This window comes from Leptonychotes weddellii, chromosome 14, assembly GCF_054177405.1.
Source record: "Leptonychotes weddellii isolate Sample4059 chromosome 14, ASM5417740v2, whole genome shotgun sequence".
Classification (NCBI taxonomy): Eukaryota; Metazoa; Chordata; class Mammalia; order Carnivora; family Phocidae; genus Leptonychotes; species Leptonychotes weddellii.
In genome coordinates, this window is record NC_138382.1 from 49,673,309 (window position 1) to 49,692,617 (window position 19,309).

Sequence of the window (19,309 nt, forward strand, 5' to 3'; positions counted from 1 at the left end):
TTTGGAAGTGGGCTGGACAAAGTGCAATCAGATGTGATTGCTGTTAACCATTCTAGCAGCCTGCAGAGATCTGTGAGTCTCACACGTGACACGTGTACGATGCCCTGCAGCTTACTAGGTGCTCTGCCAATTTTACGGCACTGGAGCCTCACAAACCCCAGTGAGAGAGGCAAGGCAGGGATGCTTATTTCCATTCTACAGAAGAGGACAGTAACGCTCGTGGTGAGTCAGTGGAGAGGTAAGACTCAAACCCAGGAGCTAGGCCATGCTTTCTTCCAAAAGGCTGTGTCTTTCCTTTCAGAAGCCTTTCGTGTGCTCAGCAGTTTGGAGGATCTGTGGACTGTCCCACGGCGCCCCAAGAGACCGCAGGGTCATGACGGCATCAGTGGCAGGACGCACTGCTCTTAGCATAAAGTCCCAGTGTCTCTCAAAGGGGCTTTCCAGGCCCGGGGCGAGGTGGCTTCTGCTCACCTCCCCTGCCTCATTTTCAACCACTCCTCCATCCTCAGCACACTGTTACAATCAGCCTCACACCCAGGCCCCAGCATAGAATGTTCTGGCTGCCTGGAATGCCCTCACTCTGCACCCTTTCAACCACACGCACACCACTTTCCTTGGCTGTCCTCTACTCATCCTACACAGCTTAGACACCTCTTCTGGGAAGCCTTCTCCAGTTTGGATCAAAGCCAGTGATCATGTGTCCCTCAATTTTCTCTCATCCAGGCTAAAGAGCCCTTGTTCCTTCTACTAGGACTTGGGGACATATTTGAGAAACAGCATGACATAGTGAAAGGAGTTGGAAAACCTGGGTTCTAGTCCTAGTTCTGCCATTAACTTGCTGTGTGACCCCAAGTGAGTCACATTTCCCCTCTGGGTCTGTTTCCTCTTCTGTAAAATGGGAAGAATGGTTTCTGCTCTGTCCAAATCAGATGACGGACATAAGGCAAGGGTGTGTTATAAGCTGAAAAAAAGATGATTTAAAAAAAATGCAAAACAGCCTCACCAAAGCCTTCCTGTGTATAGCCACAGGAACCTTCTCTCATTAATCAAAATCATGTTCCTAGTGACCCAGTAAGGCCTCAAGGGTCTGTAGAGTAAACCTTATGATGGTACCTTGCTATTATGTATACACCGCACCGCATAAGTCAGGTTCCGGAAGATGTTTCCTTCCATCTTGGCTCGGCCATAGGAGCAAACAAAGACACCTCCCTTCCCGTCCCGGAAGAGGCACTTGCGGATGAGGCAGCCCTGCACAGAGCTGGCCAGTGCCATGGCCTCCTTGTCCTTCTGCAGCTCCTGCTGCAGTGAGTTCAGCACTAGGCAACTGGGCAGCTGAATGGATGCTCCTGGAAGTGGTGGGCCGAGAAAGGAGCCCCCCAGTACAGGGCGTGGGCCCTGCACTTGGTAGGACAGTCTGTATGTGAGCTGGTCCTCATCCTCATCCTCACCACTAGGACTCAGGCCTCCATCGCTGCTGTCTGGAGTCTGGGCCACCCTTTCCCCATCACTGCCCACCTCTGCCTCCTGTGAGCCAGCCTTGGAGCCTGGCTTTGGGGAGGTAGAAGCTGGGCTGGTAGGGCTTTGGCTGCCCTCGATGACAATGTCACAGGTCCTTGGGCTCCAGGCCTGGTCCCTGCTCTCCAGGTCTAGGGACATTAAAGAGTCAGAGTCCTCTGTGGGGAGTATGCTGGGTGAAGACTTGATAAGCCCTAGTAGATACTTGTAGGCCCAGTTCTTGTCTGCAGATGGGTGGCCCTCAACAGTCACAGAGTTGTTTTCACTGCCCACAAATTCACAGTTTTCCAGGACACACAAGGGCACATTGTGCAGGAAAACATGGGTGTTTTTGAAGGTACAAAACTTCACTTGGCAGGTGCCTGGGCCATGGACCTGGATGTGCCCATTCTCAAAGTTGCAGTTGTCAAACTGAACATGACCCGATGTTGTCTGAGGAATAGAAAAGAGAAAATGGATAAAACAGGGATAAGAATTGTTTTGCCAGTCAGTACTCTAATTGCTCTTTAAGGAGGGTGGAGCCTGGAGAGGCCATTTGTCCTGCTGATCCTGTTCTCCTCCTTCCTAAGGACATGTGTCAGCCCCCACACAGGGGGATGGGGACAGGAAGCTGCTCTGCATCAGAGGAAGGATAATTTGGAGTTGCTGCCTTTCCCTCCTTCCAATCCCAAAGGGACTGGAAATGGATAAAGGCAGAAAAGTTCACACTCTGCAACAGGGCCCTTCCTAAAGACCTCAAATCTCAAGTAAATTCTCCCAGTACTCAATTAGTGTCTAGTGAGAATATAAACTCTGAGGGGTGAAGATGGGGAAGAGGGAAGAAGCTGAAGCTCAGAGGGATGCTGGGTGAGATGGAGTCAACATGGTAACACAGGAGGTGAACCAGCAGGGCGAGCATCACTCTAGGGATGATCAGGAATGACAGGGAGCGCTTTGGACTTTCATAAACCAAGAATTGGCTGGGATTTGAGCACAACTTTACTGTGACCCCTGAAGGGCAAGGGAGTCCCAGCTCGGTGTCTTGGTTACATGAAGAAAGCGTAAGATCATGAGGTGTCTCACTAGGTCTCACCCCTTGAGCACATCCTCCCTTCACCATCCTCTCTCAGCCCTGCAACACCCCACAGAACACCAGCTTGGCATCTGAACTCAGGACAGAGCCAGGCAGAAGCCTGAGAGCTGACAGAAGACAGGCCAGGAGGAGCTGAACCCTGCCTGGGCTGGGCTGGGCTGGGCAGGCAATTGCGGAGGCCCAGCCACAGTTCTGGGAAAGAGTCCAGCCTGTGTGGCAACCGGTACATGTGTGTGGGGGGGGGAGGGGCACAGCAAAGGACAGCAGGCTGTGTCCCTAAAGAGGGGGACAAGGTAAGCTGTCATGGCCCGGCAGTACTGAGCAGGAGTTAAGATGGGCTCTGGAGTCTGACCGCATAGGAATAACTCCCAGCTCTGCCTCTTTCAAGTGTGTTATTTTGGATAGGACTTCATCTCTCTGAGGCTTTGTATGCAATAGGGGGCCTGCCAGCCAACAAAGCACAAGGTAGAGAGCCAGGTACAAAGCTGGCACCCACTGAAAATTAGCTACCATTACCTGGGGCCAGGGACACAAAGAGCAGAGACTCCTCTGGGGTGGGGAAGTGCTGAATCCCACGCACCACTCACCTGAGTCCCTTAGCTCCCAGGCCTGGCTGAGAAGCACAGCTACTCTATATTCCTGAAAAAGAACTGTTTCCGGATTTCACGCTAAATTCCATCAGATGGATTTGAACCAGAAAATGAGGGAGGGTTTCATGATCCCACTGAGTAATCCAGACATATCCAGCCCTGAACAGTTTTTACATTCTCTAGCAGTGAGCACCCTGGAGAGCCTGGCCCAGAACTTACTCGCCTTAACCCCTATAAGCTCTTCCTTATGGCTAACTTAATTTTTTCTTGCAGCAATTTAAGTCTATTTTCTCTTACTGGGTCCTCTCTGTAGATGAACACCAGCTATTTGGAGATGCAGAGCCATTGCTGGGGTTCTCCTCAGAAGTCACTTCCCATATTCTTCCCTCATCCCCATGAAATAAATAATAGAGAAATTTGGGATTTGGTGGTTTCATCAGATATGTTAATTACTGATGCAGAAATGACAGTTACATGTTTTTCTTTCTTGGTGGCAATACATATCTTTTGAAAAGCACTATATAACGGAATGTGTAACATGCAACTGTGATCTGGAAATCATACTATAGAAATACACGATTATGAGATTCAAACAATGAAAAGATGAAAATCACATCATTAATGTCACACAGTTTTTAAATGGAAATAACAAATGTTCACCAGTAAGAATTTGTTTAAATTTCATATGATCCCATAATAATATGGGGCGTTTGAGGTAATGTCAAGGACATGTAATATCAGGAGAACATAATACAGGCTTTGTGAAATCAGACCATAGCCTTCATAGTATAATAAAATTCATAACCGCTGTGAAATCACCCTGGTCTTTGCATTTTAAAGGCAAGGTCATCCTAGCCCCTTGTCCTGTTTTCACTTAAAAGACGATCATGGACGGAGCACTAATATATGCCAGGCCCAACTCCCGAGCGTCTGAGGCTGCACTTCCAAGGGAAAAGGAGAGGCCGAAATGAACATATTACTCTAAGAGTAAATGTTGTATGAAACGTGAAGGGTCTTGAATCAAACTCTTCTGGGTCTGCAGACCAGCACAGGAGTTGTACATCAGTCCTCCTGAAACATTCTAGGCCTAAAAAACAGGCTTTTAAGTTTCCAAGGAATCCAGCACAATGTAATTTCAAAGGTACTTAGAATTTGAGTTCTGACCTCACTAATTAATCACCTGAGAAAGTTACTTAGCATCTCTGAGCGTTAGTGCCCCTGATCGGCAAAATGGGGATACCATGTCTACTGTCTACCACAACTATTTGTTGTGGGGATCAAATGAAGTCACAGATGGATAGTCACCTAGATTATGAATATAGGCTTTGGATCCTCGCTCTGTTCCTTACTAAGTCTGAGACCTGGGTATGTCACTTAATCTTGCTGAGCCTCAGTTTGCTCATCTATAAAACCAGATGGCACGACCCCTCTTACTAATGGCTGGAAAGCATACGCCAGCCACATAGTAAGTGTACTGTAAATGACTGGTTGTATGATGATCATTACAAACCCGAGAGACAACGTGTTGTGATTGGTAGTCATAGTGGCAATATAATTATTACTGACTAGGTCTGAAATCCAGATATTATAATGTTTCTAGGCAATGTAAAGCTGTATAGACTCTTCTGCCGGGAGCTACCAACATGTCAATACATTCTTTGCTTTGAATACAGCCTGTGCTCTGTGTTCCTAGAAGGTTAAGTGTTGGGCTGGTATTTCCTGGCCCTCTCCCCAGTCACCCTTGGTAAAAGCCCGACCTTCCCTGACCCTCCTCCACAGGGTGGGGCTAACATGCTAAAGGTCATTGGTCCTGCATAGCGTCCCCTGACTTTGGCCGTCTCTGGGCATGAAGTGTTCTCTGCTTCCTGTCACTGTGTGGTATACTCCCGGACCTGGATTTTCCACCTAGCTATTCCACTTGTGGTGCCAGTTCATTCAGTGTGGAAGGAAAGAAGTACAAAGCAGTTTGGGTCTTGAGTCCCCGGCTTATTTTTTAATACAGTTTTGCCAGGAATAAAGCAGAATGTTGATCGTTACTGATCCCTTGCCCATTTCTCAACTGCTGCAGAACTCAGGAGTGTTATAGGAACAGTGACAAAGCCCTCAATTCCAACAAAAAAGGGGTTGCAAACCCACTGAGAAGAGGCCCAAGTCGTCGGACCAGAGAGGCCACCCATCTGGATGTGGGCACCCACCTTAAACATGAAGGGTGAGAACCAGGCCGGCATGAAGACAAGGTTGCACAGGCGTGTGGTGGAGCAGTGCTGATCGATGCTGGCGAGTAAGGCCACCTCACCCAACTTCCCGTGGCCTACGATCTCCACGGGCACCTTCAGGATGATTTCACCCTGCTCTTCATACACACCTGGAAATAGCACAATTCGGTCATACAGGCTTGCCATGGCCAAGGCGCTGCCCAGGCTGTCAAACTCATGACCTGGCCCAACACTCAGGGTACGGCGTTCCCTCCTCCGGCGAAATAGAGAAAAGCAGACAGAGGACTCCAAATCCAGGGCATTCTTGGTCCACGTCTTGGAGGCAAGGTAATGCTGCTTGAAGGCCTCCCGCCAAGACTCAGGCTCCACATCAGGCTGGTTGGGCCAGTTGGGGTGGCGGCATTCGGTGCATCCCAGACACAGCTGTCGCCAGCGAGTGCTGTCGAGACTGAGGATCAGTTCATACCAGGCCCTGCAAACCAGGCTGCAGCGGCCCAGGTCGGGCAGGTGCAGGTAGGCTAAGATCATGCGCCACAGCTCCAAGGGGAGGCCGCCTGCCTCCATGGTCACCTGGGAGACAGACACAAAACAAAAGAGGTTTTTGCTGACCCTGCTTACAGCTCCCCCTTCTTGAAATATTCCCTGCCTTCTCCTGACCCCAAGGGTGTGAAAGTGAACAAGGCCCAGCCAATCATAGGACTCCATCTCCTCAACTGGAATTCTCTGGGATTTTTCTGCCTGGAGTCAGCAGGGAAGACTCTTTTCTCTTGGTCAGACACTCTGCGGATATGACCTGCGAACTGCTGTCAGCCATGTTCCCCACTTGTGGAGAAAACCTTGTGGTACCAGAGCCAAGCAGAAATGAGGAAATGAAAGATGAAAAGTGAAAAAGATAAAGAAAAAAAGTGATCACGTGTGTATGAGTCCTGGTGGTACTGATTCCAGATTCCTGAAAGCTGCCCTGGAATCTTCGGTTCTTTCTTCAGTTCCATGAGGTACCTAATGACCTTCTAATAAATACCCTTTTTTGCTTAAGCTGGTTTGACTTAGGTTTCTATGACTTGTCACTAAGATTTTGGACTAATGGAACCCCCCTTTGGCTGTTACAGTCCTAGAGCTCTGGATTCCCTCGACTCCCAGGGAAGGGACCTCTAGTTCTTCACACTAAGAGGAATAAGAACTGAGGCAATGAGTGTCCATCTGTCTGCCTTTCCTGTTACCAGACCAAATAATTACCACTGTTTTCCCATGTAAGGCAGCCTCAGGAAACACTGATGCTGGATCAGAGGCTGTGGGTTTTGGTCCTGGCTCTGCTACTGGTTACTGATGCAACCCTACTGTCCTACTAAGCACCTACCCTACTGGCTGCCCAGCCATCTGCCCCCTTGCTCTCTGCGCCCCCCCCCCCAAAATTTACCCCACATACTCAGAGATGCAGGGCTCCCTGGTAGCCATGCCTGTAGAATGATACTACTCCAGACCCTTGGCAGCTGGACTCTGGATGGCTCTAACTGGGCCACTGAGATCTCCAGGGGAATAGGAGTTGCAATTCTAGAATTGGTTGAATTCTTTCCTGAATGGAAGAGAATGAATGGCTTCTTTCCTAAGATATAAACTCAGAAAAAGTTGCTAGTGACCATTTTCTCTGCAAGGGGGTGGGGGTGGGGTGGGGCAGAAGAAGTTAGTCTACACTGAGAGAAGAATGAATCAGGAGACAGAAACAGAGAAAAGGGCAGAAACCAGGGGCATCCCAGTTTCTCTATAGCACTCCAGGTCATGGCTCCAGCCTATGCTCAAAACTCAGCTTTATCTTTGCCTTTTGAATTCCATCAGCTAGCTCTGTACTCTTGTGATAAATTCTTTTTGCTCAAGTTGGCTTCACTGAATTTGTTATTTATACCTAGCTAAAGTCCTCTCATTTATGAGTGTCCATTTCCCCACCTAAAACACAAGGGGACTGCATTAGATGACCCAGAGCAACTTCCAAGTCTGAAAACCTGTAAAGTCTCTGGACAACTAGAAACTAAAATTGGAAATAGGGCAGACTTCACAACAGACTGTAATCAAGTTGTTAACCTCTTCAAGGCCTTGGTTTTCCTCTCCATTTTATGAGCATGATGATCATACCTGTCAGCTATACAGGCCCAGGAAGGCTATAGAAGCACAAATGTGTGATTATGACTACAAGAATTCTGAGCTTCATCGTAACAGGTCTTGCTTTAACTCTATAGATTAGTATTAGGACCTGGGTATATAGGTTCTTCTATAACAATCACCTAGTAAGACTTTACTAAGTCCTTGACAGCACTGAAGAAAAGCTAGGTTCTGGACTGGCAAGCATCACAGAACAAAGGTTGGGCTCCTGGTAGCTGTGACTTCCCCACACGAACACTGCTTTATTCACAGTGGTCTCCGTGATACCCATGTCTCCTGTTCTTCACCTCCTTCTTTAGCCATACCTTTTCAGGCTTTTTAAGAGAAAACAGTTTTTCTACTCCTTCTCTATTCTAAGAAGGTAAGTATAGCTAGGTGATCACATCCATTCCCTTGGCTTCAACTGTAAAAATCTGAATCTCCAATAGTCTCTCTCAGGCCTTCCATACAGATACCCGATTGCCTGTTGAGCATTTCTACTTGGGATGTTCCACAGATACTAAAAACTCAGCATTATATCCAAAACTGAACCTCAACTTACACTTCAAGCCGTTACAAAATAACTGGAACTAGAATCTCCCTCCTGCCATGGAAAACTATAAAGGTGGACTGAAAACATGCTTTCAGGAATTGAACTGCACAGGACGGTAATCTTTGAGAGAAGGGAAACATAGCAGGGGAGGATGTGACTGCTCTAGCTTTCATCTGGGGGTACCTTCTCATTGTGGGGTAGGGAGATGGCACTCAAGCAGAGTGGTAGTCTCGATGAGCAGGCAGATCTGAGTTCTGTGATGCTCAAGTGGCTGGAATCTGTGAGGCAGGGTGGGGTGGGTGGGCACTTTCTCGGCTCAAAGCTGGACTGCACATGCACAGGGCATGCCTTCATTGGACTTAGCAGAGACCGCCTGTTATGGGGTAAATGGTGATACTAGAGATCACGCAGAGCTGGGAGATAATGGTAGTCCAGCCCAGAATAGGAAGTGTTCACGTTGAGACTCAGAAAGGATATGCCACAGGAACAGATTCAAATTATAAGAATAAAAGCAAGCCTGATAGAATCAAAGGATTCTGCCAGTAACTTAATTGTCTGTTAGAATACTATTTACCACTTAAAAAAAAAAAAAAAAAAGACAACATAATGTAGATTCCCTCAATATGCCAGCCACAAGACAGTGTGGTATGGGTATAAGGAAAATAGAGTCTAGAAACATACCAATTTGACAAAATATCAATGCAATTCAATGAATAAACAAAAACCTTTTCACCAAATGGTGCTGGAAAAACTTAACATTCATATGAAAAAATGAACTTCTGACATATACCATGTACAAAAATTTAAGATTGATTTTAGACCTCAATACAAAAACCAAATCTATAAAGCTTCTAGGAGAAAACATAAGGGACGCCTGGGTGGCTCAGTTGGTTAAGTGTCCAACTCTTGGTTTCGGCTTGGGTCATGATCTGGGGGTTGTGGGATCAAGTCCCACGTCGGGCTCTGTGCTCAGCAGGGAGTCTGCTTGAGATTCTCCCTTTCCCTCTGCCCCTTCCCCTCCCCGGGGAGACACACACACACGCTCTCTCTAAAATAAATAAATCTTAATAAAAAAAGAGAAAAAAGAGAAAATCTAAGAAAATATGCAACCTCAGGATAGGCAAAGATTTCTGAGAGCACAAAAGGCACTAATCATAAAAATGAAAATAATTGGTCTCTCAAAATTAAAATTTTCTGCTCATCAAAAGACATCATTTAGAAAATTACAAGACAAGTGAAAGAATGGGAGTAAATATTTGCAATGCACATACAGGACAAAGGGCTTATATCCAGAATATATCAAGAAATCCATAATAAAAATAATAAAATCCAAATAAAATTTTAAAAATCCAACAAAAAATAGGCAAAGGTTTGAACAGACACCTCACAAAAGAAAAACAGCCAATAAGTTCAAGAGAGGTTCAACATCATTAGTATTCATTACTTGTTTTGTATTAAAACCATAATGAGATAGATGTGTGTGTGTTAAACTCACTACAATGGTGAAACGAAAAACAATGAAAGCATCAAAGCATTGAGATATGAAGCTACCAGAACTCTCATACATTGCTGGTAGGAGCATAAAATACTACAATCACCTTAGAAAACTGACTGGTAGTTTCTTCTGTAATTAAACAAACACACCTATTCTATGACCCAGGAATTCCACTCCTAGACATTTACCCAAGATAAATGAAAATGTACATCTACACAAAGATTTATATGAGAATGTTGACAGAAGCCTTATTCTTAATAGTAAAACAAAAAACTGGAAACAACCCAAATGTCCATCACCAGAAGAGTAGATAAACAAATTGTGTATTCATGCAATGCAATACCGTTCAGCAGTAAAAGGGGATGAACTGCTAATATATACAACAGACAGGTGAGCCACAGAAATATGTTAGGCAAAAGAAACTAGTCACAAAAGACCACATATTGTATGACTCCATATAGGTGAAGTTCAAAAACAGACAAAATAATCTCTGGTGATAAAAATCAGAACAGCGCTTGAAGGGGTTGCATGGAAACTTCAGGAGTGGAGGAAGCGTTTACATCTTCACTGCTGTGTTAGTCACATGCGTGCACACATCTGAAAAAAATCACTGAATTGCATGCTTCTGTTCTGTGCATTTTATTGTATGTAAACTTTATCTCAATTTACAAAATAGTATAGATTATCATCTCTCCAGGCCTGCTCTACATGTCCCAGTTAATGGCACCAACATCTTCCACCTTGCCACCCCAGTCAGTAACTAGGGAAACCTCCTTGATTTCTCTCTCGCTCTCTCCCAGATATTCTCTCAAGTCGTGTGTTTCCACCTCCTTAAGCACTCTCAAATTAGTCCTTTCCTCTCTCCTCTCTCTGTCACAGAGCTGTTTCTGGCCTCACCATCTTTAGTTTGGATTACCACAGTAGATTCTCAACTGGTCTCCCTGGAACCAGTCCTGCCTCCTCCATCCAATCCACTTCACATACAGCCATCAAGGGAAGCTTTCTAAAATGTAAATGTGGGCATGCCACTTGTCAGCTTAGAATTCCTCAATGGCTCCCCATGGCTTCCAGGATAAAACCTAGTACAGATGACAGCTCATGAGCTGGTCTATTTCTCTAGCTTCATCACTGATGTTCATCCCAACTACCCTCACTCTCCCAACAGCACCTTGCTCAGAGGCCCTTTCTTCATCCTCTCCTCAGACATCAGGTGCCTCTTCTGGCCTCTCATAGCTACCTGAGAATAGTTCTATCACAGCCTTTTTAAAGAGCAAATGTGTAGTGATTTGTTTTACAAGGCAAACATCCTGCTAACCACTACCGAAATCAGAAAACAATTTTGCCAGCTACTCTAGAAGCCTCCCCATGTGCCCCATTCCAATCCTCCCCACAAAGGTGAACATATTCCTGATTCTGTAGTAATCACTTCCTTAGGTCTTTGTGGTTTTATCACTTAAGTATGCATCCTTAGATTCTAGAGTTTTACTTTTGTCCTCAGGTTTTTAGCTTCATATGTGTTTGGTTCTCATTCCACCCACAGGTCCCCTTCCACCCCTTTCTTTTTTTACAAGTTGCCTGTTGAAGAATCTCAACCATCTGACCAGTTTCTCTGTCTGGCTTTTGCTGACTACATGCTTTCTCATGGGAGAGTTCAACTTGTTGCCCTGTTGTATTTTCTTCACATTGGCAGCTGGATCCAGAGGCTTGATCAGACTCAGGTGCAATCCCTTTAGCAAGGCTACAAGTGGTATTGTATGTTTTTATCAGCAAATGTCTACATGTCTGGCTGTCTCTTTTTTGATGTAAGTGTCCACTAATGCTCAATGCCTAAATCCATTAATTCCCTGGAGGTAACAAAATGGTGATAATTCTAACTATATCATTTGGTTGATTTCTTTGTTGAAGTAATTATATTAGGAGATGCTTCTCTTCACTGCACACTTAGGAAAGGCCTCTTTCATTTCCCAGGTTTCAACACAATGAATTGGTTCTGTTATTCTTTGAAGGTAACCAATCTTTGTGTGTTTAAACTATTATGATGAATTCATGGATTTAAACCTATTTTACAGGTTTCAAGTCTTTGAAACTGCTATTCATACTGAAGCTCAAATTGAGACATCTTTGGCCTCAATTTGGTTCCTCAGTCATTTTGACACAACCTTAGTAATCTTTGATAGCTTCTTTGCCATGTGGTATGTCAAAATGTTCCTAGCTCAGTTTTTACATTTCCTGCCCAGACATGGTATTAGACATTTGTCTAAGAAAGAAAAATTTTTAAAGATTTCATTTATTTATTTTTCAGAGAGAGAGAGAAAAACTGCGCACACACACAAGCAGGGAGAGTGGCAGGCAGAGGAAAAAGCAGGCTCCCCACTGAGCAAGGAGTCCAATGTGGGACTCGATCCCGGGACCCTGGGATCATGACCTGAGCCAAAGGCAGATGCTTAACTGACTGAGCCACCCAGGCATCCCTCTAAGAAATATTTTTAATTGAAATTTTTATTGAGGTAATTGTTCATATGCAGTTATAAGAAATAATACAGAGAAATCTCTTGTATACTTTGTCAGTTTCCCCCAGTGGTAACATTTTGCAAAACTATAATCACAACCAGCAGAGTGACATTGATAAAATCTACCACCCTATTTGAATTTCTCCAGTTTTACTTGGACTCATTTTTGTGTCTGTATTACGTTCTATACAATTTTATCACCTGTGTAGGTTCGGGTATCCACTACCACAGTCAAGACATTGAAAAGGGGGCGCCTGGGTGGTTCAGTCGTTAAGCATCTGCCTTCAGCTCAGGTCATGATCCCAGGGTCCTGGGATCGAGCCCCCATCGGGCTCCCTGCTCAGCGGGGAGCCTGCTTCTCCCTCTCCCACTCCTCCCACTTGTGTTCCCTCTCTCGCTGTGTCTCTGTCAAATAAATAAAATCTTAAAAAAAAAAAAAAAACCTGAAAAGTTCTGACAGCACAAGATCCCTCATGTTACTCTTTTATATCCACACCTACCATCCTGATGCTTCTTCCCTGTTCTTAATCCCTGACAACCATTAATCTGTCTTCCATTTCTAAAACAGTGTCACTTCAAAGATGTCATATAAATGGAATCATATAGTATATAATCTCTTGGGATTGGCTTTTTTTTCACTCAGCATAATTCCTTGGAGATTCATTCAAGTTGTGTGCATCACTAATTCTTTCCTTTATAATGCTGAGGAGCATTCCATGGTATGGATGTGCTGCAGTGTGCATCTGCAGAATCCTGACAAAAGCATTCACACATGTAATTCCAACCCATATCAAAAATAGAATATTCCCTCATGACTTTTCTGTCAATTCCTACCCAAATTCCAAGGGGCAACCACTGTTGTGACTTTTCCACCATAGATTACTTTTGTCTATTCTAGAATTTCATATAAATGGAAACATGCAGTGTGTATTCTTTTGTGTTAAGGCTTCTTTTACTTAGTATAACATTTTTGAGATTCGTCCATTTTCTTGCATGTACTAATAGTTCATCCCTGCTGAGTAGTTATTTCATTGTATAATATACTGATATATCACAGTTTTAAAAAACCAATTCTCCTATAGACAAAAGACTGAACTGTTTCCAATTTGGGGCTATTATGAATAATGCTGCTGTGAATATTCTTATACAAAAAATTCTTACACAAATCTTGAGTAAATACGTACAAGTGGAATTGTTGGGTCTTTTTTCCAAACAAGTTGTACCATCTTACGCTCTCACCAAAAATGTTTAAGAAACACTGTTGCTCTACAACTTCACTACCATTTATTGTTGTTGGTTTTTCTAATTCTGTCATTCTGGTGGGTATGCAATGACATCTCACTTGGGTTTTAATTTTCACTTCCCTCATGACTAATGATGTTGAACACTTTTTCACGTGCTTACTGCCATTCATATATCTCCTTTCAGGAGTGTGTTCACATCTTCTATTTTTTTTTTATTGGGTTGTCTTCTTATTATTCAATTATAGGACTTTTAAAATATATCTTTTGCCAGATATATGTTCTGTGAATATTTTCTCCTACTCTGTAGCTTATCTTTTCATTTTCTTGATGGTGTCTTTTGATGAGAACTTTTAAATTTTGATGAAGTCTAACTCACCTTTTTCAAATGCCTGATCCCTTTTAACTGAGAAGGCTTTGCTAATTCCCATGTCGTGAAGATATTCTCCTGTATTTTCTTCTAAAAGCTTTGTGGTTTTAACTTTTATATTTTGATCTATGATCCATCATGAATTAATTTTTGTTATGGTAAGAAGCAGTGGTTGAAATTAATTTTTTTATGTGAGTATTCAGTTATCCCAGAACCATTTGTTGAAAAGAATCTCCTTTCCCCAGTTGGGTTGCTTTGGTGCCTTTGTCAAAAATCAAATAACAGTGCTGTGGGTCTATTTCTGGGTGATTTATTCTGTTTCATGGATCTATTTGTTAATCTTCATGCTAGCACCACACGAGCACTACATTTCTGACACTTCTTTTCCTTTTATGAATTGTGCTTCTGGTGTCAAGTCTAAGAACTCTTTACCTTGCTCTGGATCCTGAAGATTTTCTCCTATGCTTTTTCTTAAAGTTTTATAATTTTACATTTTACATCAAGGTCTGTGACCCATTTTGAGTTAATTTCTGATTAAGGTGTAAGGCTTAGTTTGAAGTTCATTTTTTGGGGGGGCCTATGGTTGTCCCAACACCATTTGTAGAAAAGCCTATCCTTTCTCCATTGAATTGCTTTTGCACTTTTGTCAAAAATCAGTTGAACTTATTTTTGTCCTGGTTTCTTTTAATGGAAGTAATATTTCAAGACCACAACCAGTATATTAGAGAGGTTTATTTCTACTAGTTTTGGTCATTGTTTCTAAGGCTTTTCAGTGGATTTCTGTGTCCTCTATTAGATTGTGGGGTTTATTGGAGATAGGGACTGGATACTTTGATCTGGGAAAGTTCATTATCTGGTCCTGACCCCCTTTCTCTACTCCCAACTATTCAGAGCAACAGAAAAGACAAGAAAATCATTCTAAGCGAGAGGACACCTAGGTTACTCTAATACCAGGTCCACTCTTCCCAGATACAATGAGAGTGGGACTCTGGTTTTCCCAGGCTCTGGGTTCTTGGCAGGAAATGATGCCAATAAGTAAACCAGAGGAGATAACTCCATGATTTATTATTACCCACAACTAATTTGATCAGAGTCACTGGGAAAGAAACAGGTCAGCAGTACTTCTGGTAAGATTAAGTTAACTCTTCTATATTTAACTCTCACATAACTTCTTTCTCTCTCAGTTTCCTATCTTGTACTCCACATTCCTCTCAAACTTCTTCCCAGACCTTTTGAGGCTCTGCCTCTAATTACTCTTTTCCTAGTTTGAATGTTGCTCTTCTCATTACGACGTCATTTGCATGAGGAAGGAGCTCTGATGCCGGGGCCACTCTGAGTGGGTGAGATGCAGTTCAGTCTCCTCCAACTATGTTTTTTGGCTCACCTCACTTAAAAGATAATAAAAGAAATGTTATTTTGCTGTTTCTCCATAAGGTCTTGGTGACCTGTACAGGGTTCTCTGAATTTAGTGACTTCATAGATCATTTTTTTTTTTAAGATTTTATTTATTTATTCATGAGAGACAGAGAGAGAGAGAGGCAGAGGCAGCGGGAGAAGCAGGCTTCCCGCAGAGCAGGGAGCCCCATGCGGGACTCGATCCCAGGACCCTGGGATCGTGACCTGAGCCGAAGGCAGACGCTGAACCGACTGAGCCACCCAGGCGTCCCTTTAGATCACATTTCTTCTAGCTAGTCGCAACCCTTCACACAGTCCCTTTCTTCTAACTAGCTCAGGTACAGCCTCCTCCTCCCACGTAATGATGCCCCTGCTGATCATCCTGTGTCCCATTCGGTTTACATGTATCTTTCTAAAGTTTTCATCTCCCTATTAAAGGAACTCATTTATAATACTTTTCTAGCTGTCTTTGCTTCACTTCTTTTTTCCTTATTATTTTGCACTTCAATTTAAAACCACCAGAACATTATTATCCTCATTTTAACAAGTTCCTATATGAGAGGTGTCTAGGTGGCTCAGTCAGTTAAGCATCTGACTCTTGATTTCAGCTCAGGTCATGATCTCGGGGTTGTGAGATCGAGCCCCGTGTGGGGCTCTTTGCTGGCCCTGGAGCCTGCTTAAGATTCTCTCCCTCTGCCCCTCCCCCCTAAAGAAAAACAAAAACAAAACAAGTTCCTATATGAAAGTATACAAATTATCAACCACCAAAGCATTTCTTCCCAAAGGGTAAGCTCTTAAGGAGGACCAACTGTTTTATCTGGAAGGAGTATCTTTTGATTATTAAGAGCTTTGACTTATTTCTTAGGCTCCTTGTTCTCTTTGTCTCTACCTCCCACTTTCCAATTTATTAGCTTCTCTGACTATAACTGTATGCTGTTCTTCCTGGGAGCCCCATATCTGTGTACTTTCTGACATGCCTCATCTATGACGTTCTTTCTTTCTATAAGGGACAACTCTGAAAGCTGTTTGAGAGTGAATCAGCTAACCTTAAGGGGACCTAACCTGTACAGCCTTCCAGGTGAGAGACTTCCATATGGCCTTTTGTAGGTCTGCCCGGTAGGGCCTTCTTTGGGACCTATTGCTAATGGTCATTATTCCAATTTTCAAGAGGATATAAGAGACCCAAATCACAACTACCCAAATTACAACTACCAACCCTGATAACTGCATCTTGCCTCACTGCTGACTTGAACCTTGTTCACTATGTAACAGTGTTCAACCCAGTCAACCTATTGTATGCCCCATGTGACATCCCACAGCACCCAGCACTGCAAATTTCTGTCCCAGATGAATTTCCCAGTTACCATAGCAGTCCATCAATAAGGAATACACTGGGCCACCACAACTGAATTACAGAGAATATGGCAAGAACCAGACACACCATTTAATACCTGCACAAAGTACATGCTTAATAATAGTGTTTTTAAGTAAATGAACAGGCAGAGGTGAATTTCCATCATGCCACCACCCCAATTTTTAGTTAATTCATTTTCACAAACTTATGTAAATTTACTATATAATAGGGTGCCTGGGTGGTTCAGTAAGTTAAGTGCCTGCCTTTGGTCAGGTCATGATCCCAGGGTCTTGGGATTGAGCCCTGCATCTGGCTCTCTGCTCAGTGGTGAGTCTGCTTCTCCCTCTCCCTCTGCCCCTCCCCATGCTCCTTCTCTCTCACACACGCATGTTCTCTCTCAAATAAAAATAAAATCTTAAAAAAAAAAAATTTACTATGTAAACCCAGTTTCAAGGACCTTCCTTCTCCATTCAAGTTTCCTGCATCCATACAGAAATTCCCATGTAGAAATTCTTAAAGTTCCACTGTGAATAAAAAATTAAAGAATAAAAATCCCTTTTATTCCTCAGTTAATTTGTTCTGCAAATATAGCCCTTATGGAGCGTGGGGGATACTGGGATGAGAAAAAATTAATAGGAAATGGACAACCTGGGATAAAAAGAATTGAGCACTATTGCAGCTTACAGAGCTCAAGAGGAAAGAACATTTTTATTTATTTATTTATTTTTAAATTTTTTAAATTTATTTGACAGAGAGATAGAGAACACAAGTAGGCAGAGCGGCAGTCAGAGGGAGTGGGAGAAGCAGGCTCTCTGCTGAGCAGGGAGCCCAACGCGGGGCTCGATCCCAGGACCCTGGGATCATGACCTGAGCCGAGGGCAGCCACTTAACCGACTGAGCCACCCAGGCGCCCCTCAAGAGGAAAGGACATTTTTAAACCAGACTTAGAGAGTCTTCCCCTAACAGTGGTTCTTAAAACATGGCTCTTGGTCCTCTGCCTCAGAATCACCCAGGGCCTACTCCTAGCTCCACTTCAGAGCTCCAGAATGAGCACTTCTCTGGAGTGGAACCAATTATCTGCATGCTTACCAAGCTCCCTGGTGACTGCATGAAAAGGGCCCCCATTCCCCACTTTGATGCAGCATCCTCAATAAAAGGATCTCCTTAACTTTCAACCCTCTCGGTGATATGGCCCTCCCTGTATCATCTCAAAGTCAGAAGACCTGGAGCATGTTGTAGGAGACCTTGAGCAAGTCACTTAACGCCCTGGGCTTTGGTTTCCTCATATATAAATTGGAGACCCTGATACTACCCCAGGGGATTTCTGCAACCATGAAAAGATCCAATGTACACTGTGTTGGGAATTAGTGCTTTTTACCAACTATTCCCAGTTCCCCTCCTGGGCACTTGATAGGACTGCACTGGCCCCTCCAGTGGTTGGGTAGGCCACATGGTTAGTATTAATCAATGAGTTTTGAGCAGAAGAGGTGTGTGCTACTTCTGGACTAGCTAACTGCCTATGCAAGATCATCCAAAGCTCTGTTTTTCTCTGGCATAGCAACTGGCAACATATGAGACCATGGCTACTCTGGGAGGACAAGCAGAGGCCCCTGCTAACCCAAAACAGATGCACATCATACATAAAACATAATCCTTTGTTTTGGGTTAAGGCACTAAGAATTTAGGAACTGTTAACTACAGTATAACGCAGTCCTTCCTGACCGAGAGAGCATGTGAAACTCTAAAGGGCACTAGTAGGAAGCTCCCGGACACCCTGAGATGCCCATTCCATGGTTTGTCTGCAGCCAACTTTAGTGTACTTCCCAAAACTGAGCCAAAATCTAGCTCTTAGTTACTTCTTCTGTTGATCTCAGTTCTGTTCCCCTGGAGCCACTGGAGTTCTGCTCTCTTATACATGTTGCATGTTGGATGCCAAACCTGGGAGTTTGTACTCTGTCTACCATCTACTGTTCCTCAGGAGGGGAGTGGCCTGATCAGAGCTCTAGTTCAAGGAGATCCATCCATGAGAGGTAGGTCGGGTAGAACAGTGAGAGCAGAAACTCACAACTTAGCAAATATTAAATGACAGTTTCTTTCCCTCAGGATTATGTGAGGGCTTCCAGAGGATTTGGGGGCAAAGGTGCCTGGCACAGAAACTACTGGAGCTTCAGTTTTCTTAGGATTCCAAGAAGCCCACCCCACAGTGGAAAGCTAAGGGTCTTGTGGCAGGCCTGTCAAGGGAAGGAAGATATGCCAGCAGAGGATTTTCCACCCTTAAGCACTTGCCTTCCTCCAAATTTGGCCACGTCCCTGACTCTAGCAACACCCCACGGGCTGAATCTAGAATGAGGCTGACAATTCTACCCTCAGGACCCCTCTGAACTTAAAGAGGATTTCCTTTTATTCAGCTGTCACACTCCCTGTTGTTCCATTGGCTTTATTATCTTTACACTAATCCATGGGGATCCATGCAGCAACAGGGATTTCTATAACCAGGTAACACTAAAAAAAAAAAAATGTATTCAAGTTTTGCCCTTCCTTTTTGCCAATGGGGCCTCTGAGCTATGGAATTAAAAGTAACGAATGTCAGGGCGCCTGCGTGGCTCAGTCGTTAAGCGTCTGCCTTCAGCTCAGGTCATAATCCCAGGGTCCTGGGATGGAGCCCCGCATCGGGCTCCCTGCTCGGCAGGGAGTCTGCTTCTCCCTCTCCCTCTCCCCCTGCTTGTGTTCCTTCTTTCGCTGTCTCTCTCTGTCAAATAAATAAATAAAATCTTTAAAAAAAAAAAGGAACGAATGTCCCCTAGGGCTTGTGCACCTGGAGTGTGAGCCTGTAGAGAGCTGGAGAAACAACAGTGGGAACTTGTT

The 19,309-nt window shown here is 44.0% G+C and overlaps 1 protein-coding gene across 4 annotated transcripts in view; it reads right to left on the reverse strand.

Moving 5' to 3' along the window:
• The window catches only part of FBXO10 (F-box protein 10), a 52,880-nt gene that overhangs the window by 20,998 nt on the left and 12,573 nt on the right, over positions 1–19,309 (reverse strand). For all 4 annotated transcript variants that reach the window (XM_081803193.1, XM_081803192.1, XM_031023535.2 and 1 more), the window contains 2 exons: positions 5,373–5,963; positions 1,114–1,947 (listed from right to left, as the gene is read on the reverse strand). In XM_081803193.1, the coding sequence (XP_081659319.1) occupies positions 1,114–1,947; positions 5,373–5,957 (1,419 nt within the window). In that variant the 5' untranslated portion in view covers positions 5,958–5,963. The remainder of the gene's footprint in view (positions 1–1,113; positions 1,948–5,372; positions 5,964–19,309) is intronic.